A 4,461-nucleotide genomic window follows, 5' to 3' on the forward strand; every position below is an offset into this window, starting at 1 on the left:
ATCCTGCCGACTATGCCAAGAACTGTCCATGAAAAATGAACAACCTTTTAGAATTACTAAATAAAAAAATAATAAAAAATTTAAAAAAGGAAGAAAGTTTTATTCAAGCCCAAGGGAAGACAGCTGCCCAGAACACACAATCCTCACAAAGAGAGTGTCCCATGAGAAGGAATGTTTAATACAGGGTTATATATGGTTTTTTGTTACATCAAGAGTTACAAATCATCATGATGAAGCACATTGCCGAAAATCACAAACTTTGTCTTATGCTTTTAGTATGTCAAGGTTGCAGGCTTCGGAGGTGTGAGAACAGAACTTAGGGAGGTTTTTATTCTTATCTTTGAAATATTTCTTTTGGGTTATTTACTAATGAAGTAGATGTGCAATGTGTGCTCAGGGTAGAAATAGAGCCCACACTTTGAAGTTTGGTGAAGTCATTCTGACCTTGGTAAAAGTAGAGCTGCCCTGGGAGCCCAGGAGCAGAGCCCACACACATTAAAAGTTGAATATTTCCTTGATCACCTCTTGGGGTTTGTTCACCTCTTCTACCTCCCCACCCACCCACTGCTGCTGGAGAAATAGGACATGAAACTCACTCTCCAGGACTAACAGGGCCCTCACCGCTTGCGTTGTTACTCCTCCAGCCCTGACCGGCACTATTAGCCAAGTGAGAGCAACTCCACCGCGGGGGAGCGCAGAGCCCCATACCCAACAGCCACCTCCGCCGCCCAGCCTCCAAACCCAGAAAGTGTAGAGGGTGCACGGCGCGCGCGCGCGCTGCTTGCGGACACTCGCTGGGGGTAAGGGCGACGGGTGGGGGCGGAGCCAGAGCGCTCGCGTTGGCTCCGCCTACTTACGTGGGCTATAAAGCCCCGTGCGTTCGCAGTTTACCGCCAGTCCGCGAAGGCACGGGGGAAGCATCGTCATGTCGTTGTCCGAGTCGACCATGGTTCTGGGTTACTGGGATATTCGCGGGGTGAGTGCGGTCTCGACCGCAGAGCCACTAGGTCAGGGAGACTGTCGTGGAGGCGGCCGGGGGCTCAGGGTCAGAGGCCTCTGAGAAAAGGGGAATACTCAGGGCCCCCGCGTCTCTCTCCACGGAGCAGCCTGCCCCAGCCGAGCTCCAGGACCACGGGGGCCGACCCCATCCCGCCTCTGGGATCGCGGGCCCCGGAGAGGGCTGAGGATACCAAGCTGCCTTGGCCCATCTCGGGGCGGGCGGGTGGGGGAGAAGGTGGTGGACGTGCCGCTTAACTACCGCCTGGGCAGGTTGCACGGCCTCCACAGCCTTGGAAGGGGCAGTTGGCGTGCGGGGGTTGTGGTCAACTGGGCGCCGCGCAGGCGCTGACCGGGGAGGGGCTTTCTCTCTCAGCTGGCGCACGCCATCCGCATGCTCCTGGAGTTCACGGATACATCCTATGAGGAGAAACGGTACACGTGCGGGGAAGGTAATGCAGCTCCGGGTGTCCGTGCGCCCCAGCGCTAAGCCACTGGCCCTCCAACTGTCCCTGTCTTCCTGTGTCCAGAGGGTGCATCACAGCTGAGTTGGCTGGGACGTCTGCCCCAGTCCCCCGGGAGCGCCCCGCTGTGTCCCTGGTAGGGAGAGATGGAAACATCCTTTATCTGGAGCTGGGGGTCCTCCTTTCGCCATGGTCCCGCTGCGTCAGAACAGAGACCGTAAATAGTTAACCTTGAGGGCCTGGGAATGTGAGGTATTAGGATCAAGTTATTTCCTTAGACCTTCCCACACTCCTCAGGCAGGATGTTAAGGAGGTTGGATTCCACTTCATTCTCTTACAGCTCCCGACTATGATAAAAGCCAGTGGCTGGACGTGAAATTCAAGCTCGACTTGGACTTTCCTAATGTAGGTGGCTTTAGGAGAAAGGGTGGCAGAAGGGAAGGCTGTCAAGTATATCCTTGCTTCTTTCCTCTCTGGTCTAGGGGGACCTAGAAAAGGGGCCCTTAACCGGCATACAATAAAAAGAATTCAAGGGTGCCTGAACTTGGATGGAGAAAAAAATTACATTTTCATTTCCACTGACCACTGACTAAAGGTTAACAATTCCTTCTTTTGTGAATATAGACAATAAGTGACATTGGTTATTAGCCATGGCCGTGACCTTGTCACTAGCAGAAATTGGGTATTTCCATATTCTATTACACATGTGGCAGATACTGTACCTAAATATTATTTGTATGCATCATACTTTGAAATTATGATAGTTACACCTGCTTGTTGTTTAATGCATTAATTACTATAATTTTGTTTCTTTAATGCCTTATAAATTGTGAAAATAAATATAATTTGCTTTATGCATTTAAAAATCTTATTCTGAGAAAGGGTCCATGGAATGCATATATACATACACACACAGAGAGAGATTAAGAATCCCAGCCTAGACTCAAGTGGGGACCCAACTGCTATTTTCTACTTCTTGGCTTCTTCCTCCTGACACAGCATCTTGTCTCTACTGTTCATGTCTCATCTTCCCCAGGAGAGAGAGGCAGGGAGGCAAGAGAGAGTTGGTTGTTCACCTGACGTGTCCTTTTCCTTGCAGCTGCCCTACCTTGTGGACGGTAAGAACAAGATCACCCAGAGCAATGCCATCTTGCGCTACATAGCTCGCAAGCACAATATGTGTGAGTGGGGTAGGGCTGGTGAGGGAGACCAGGCTGGTGGTTCTCCTGAAGGTGGATAATTCCAAGGGTGGTTTCTGGTCCTTTGGCCTACAGGTGGCGATACAGAAGAAGAAAAGATTCGAGTGGACATCATGGAGAACCAAATAATGGATTTCCGCATGCAGCTGGTTCGACTGTGCTACAGCTCCGACCTTGTGAGTTTCCTTAGCAGGCAGGCATCAAGGAAAAGGCCCATTTAGAAACCCAAGCATTAATTCTGTTCCATTCTGGTACTTCTGCTTTCCCACCAACCCAGTCTGTCAGAATGGGAAACAGAGCTCATTTATTGTGGGGGCGGGGGGTGGGGGTTCATTTGTCATATAACTCTGGTGTTGGCCCCTCTTCCTTTCTGTCCTGCCATCCCTACTGAAGGCAGTAAAAGGAAGGCACCTGGAGAGGGGGGCCACTAAATGTCTATCACTGGCCTGTGCCCTGACTATTGACAACTATTCTCTCTCTCTTTCCCTCCCTTCCAGGAAACACTGAAGCCTCAGTACTTGGAACAGCTACCTGGACAACTGAAACAATTCTCCTTGTTCCTGGGGAAATTCTCATGGTTTGCAGGGGAAAAGGTAGGAAGAAAGGAAAGGGAGAAGATGCCTTTCTATCTCCCCAGTGTTAATGAACTCTCCAGAACTGACCATCTTATTGTTTCTCTAGCTCACTTTTGTGGATTTCCTCACCTATGATGTCTTGGATCAGAACCGTCTGTTTGAGCCCAAGTGCCTGGATGAATTTCCAAACTTGAAGGCTTTCATGTGCCGTTTTGAGGTGATGCTCCCTGTACCTTTCCCTTACAAAAACACTCACAAGCTCCCCTGGTCCCCACGGGACCCCACTGTCATAGATTCTTAACACCAGCGTTTGCATAAAGGGATCAATGGTTGGACACTTCTAAACCTTCCAAGTCTTGGGAAGGGCCTGGCTTCTACACCCTAAAGGCACTGTCTACATGAAATGGCAGCCAGGGAAGGGAAGGATGGTGTGGGGCAGACAGTGTGTGAATGTCACTGTTCTGGAATGGGTCTGTTGAACTGGATTAGAGTCTTTATCAGGTTTGGCATGCTTTTCCTTCAGGCTTTGGAGAAGATCGCTAACTACATACAGTCTGACTGCGTCATGAAGATGCCCATCAACAACAAGATGGCCCAATGGGGCAACAAGAGAATATGCTGAGCAAGAGGCGAACTTGCAGTGCTTGTTTTGTTCCATCCTGCCCCTCGGAGGCCTGTACTGTCTCTTCTCTGCTCTTTTCAATAAATAGCATTTAGGCTGATGGTGTCTAGCTGAATTTCTGTTGGGAGTAAAGGCCAGAGGGGAGTAAGGATACGTGGAGCATTTCCAAGATGTGAATCCAATCACTGCCATACTGACAACACCCTGTACCCCGACCGTGTTCAAAGCTACGGGTTCTTGCCCAAGCCTTGAGAGCAAGCACCAGAAACAAAGCTCAGATTGCCCAGTTGTAGAGAACAGGTGTGTTAAATGGGACTGGAGTCCCTGTGAAGATGTGGTGTAGATACCAAGCGAAACTCTGATGGTACTGTGGACTTCATGGAACTGGAGTTCAGAAGCAGACCCTTATATGTGGGAATGTAGTGTGATAAAGACAGAACTTCAAACTGGTGGGTTAACCAATAAATAGGATTGGGGCAATTACTTGCCAATTAGAAATAATAGAGGGGTGCCTAGGTTGCTCAGTTAAGCGTTTGACTCTTGATTTCAGCTCAGGTCATGATCTCATGGGTCATGAGTTCAAGCACAACTCGCCTCTGTGCTGA

At 49.6% G+C, this 4,461-nt stretch overlaps 1 protein-coding gene across 1 annotated transcript; it reads left to right on the forward strand.

Annotated features, from left to right (window-relative positions):
- Positions 1-912: 912 nt before the first annotated feature.
- Positions 913-3,945, forward strand: LOC124515811 (glutathione S-transferase Mu 3). Its single transcript, XM_047084844.1, has 8 exons — positions 913-976; positions 1,373-1,448; positions 1,801-1,865; positions 2,560-2,641; positions 2,735-2,835; positions 3,157-3,252; positions 3,341-3,451; positions 3,758-3,945. Exons 1-8 carry the CDS (start codon positions 926-928, stop codon positions 3,854-3,856), a joined length of 681 nt encoding a protein of 226 aa, XP_046940800.1. The 5' UTR covers positions 913-925; the 3' UTR covers positions 3,857-3,945.
- Positions 3,946-4,461: the final 516 nt, after the last annotated feature.

This window comes from Lynx rufus, unplaced genomic scaffold, assembly GCF_022079265.1.
Source record: "Lynx rufus isolate CCGP_SWC_20201006 ecotype Redwood Valley unplaced genomic scaffold, mLynRuf1.p SCAF_2, whole genome shotgun sequence".
Classification (NCBI taxonomy): Eukaryota; Metazoa; Chordata; class Mammalia; order Carnivora; family Felidae; genus Lynx; species Lynx rufus.

Excerpts from the sequence above, each read along its gene's own strand:
- LOC124515811 (XM_047084844.1), top strand. The coding sequence starts at position 926 with ATGTCGTTGTCCGAGTCGACCATGGTTCTGGGTTACTGGGATATTCGC. Across the intron at positions 1,866-2,559 it reads TCGACTTGGACTTTCCTAAT|CTGCCCTACCTTGTGGACGG; the intron begins GTAGGTGGCTTT and ends TTTTCCTTGCAG. Across the intron at positions 3,452-3,757 it reads CTTTCATGTGCCGTTTTGAG|GCTTTGGAGAAGATCGCTAA; the intron begins GTGATGCTCCCT and ends CTTTTCCTTCAG.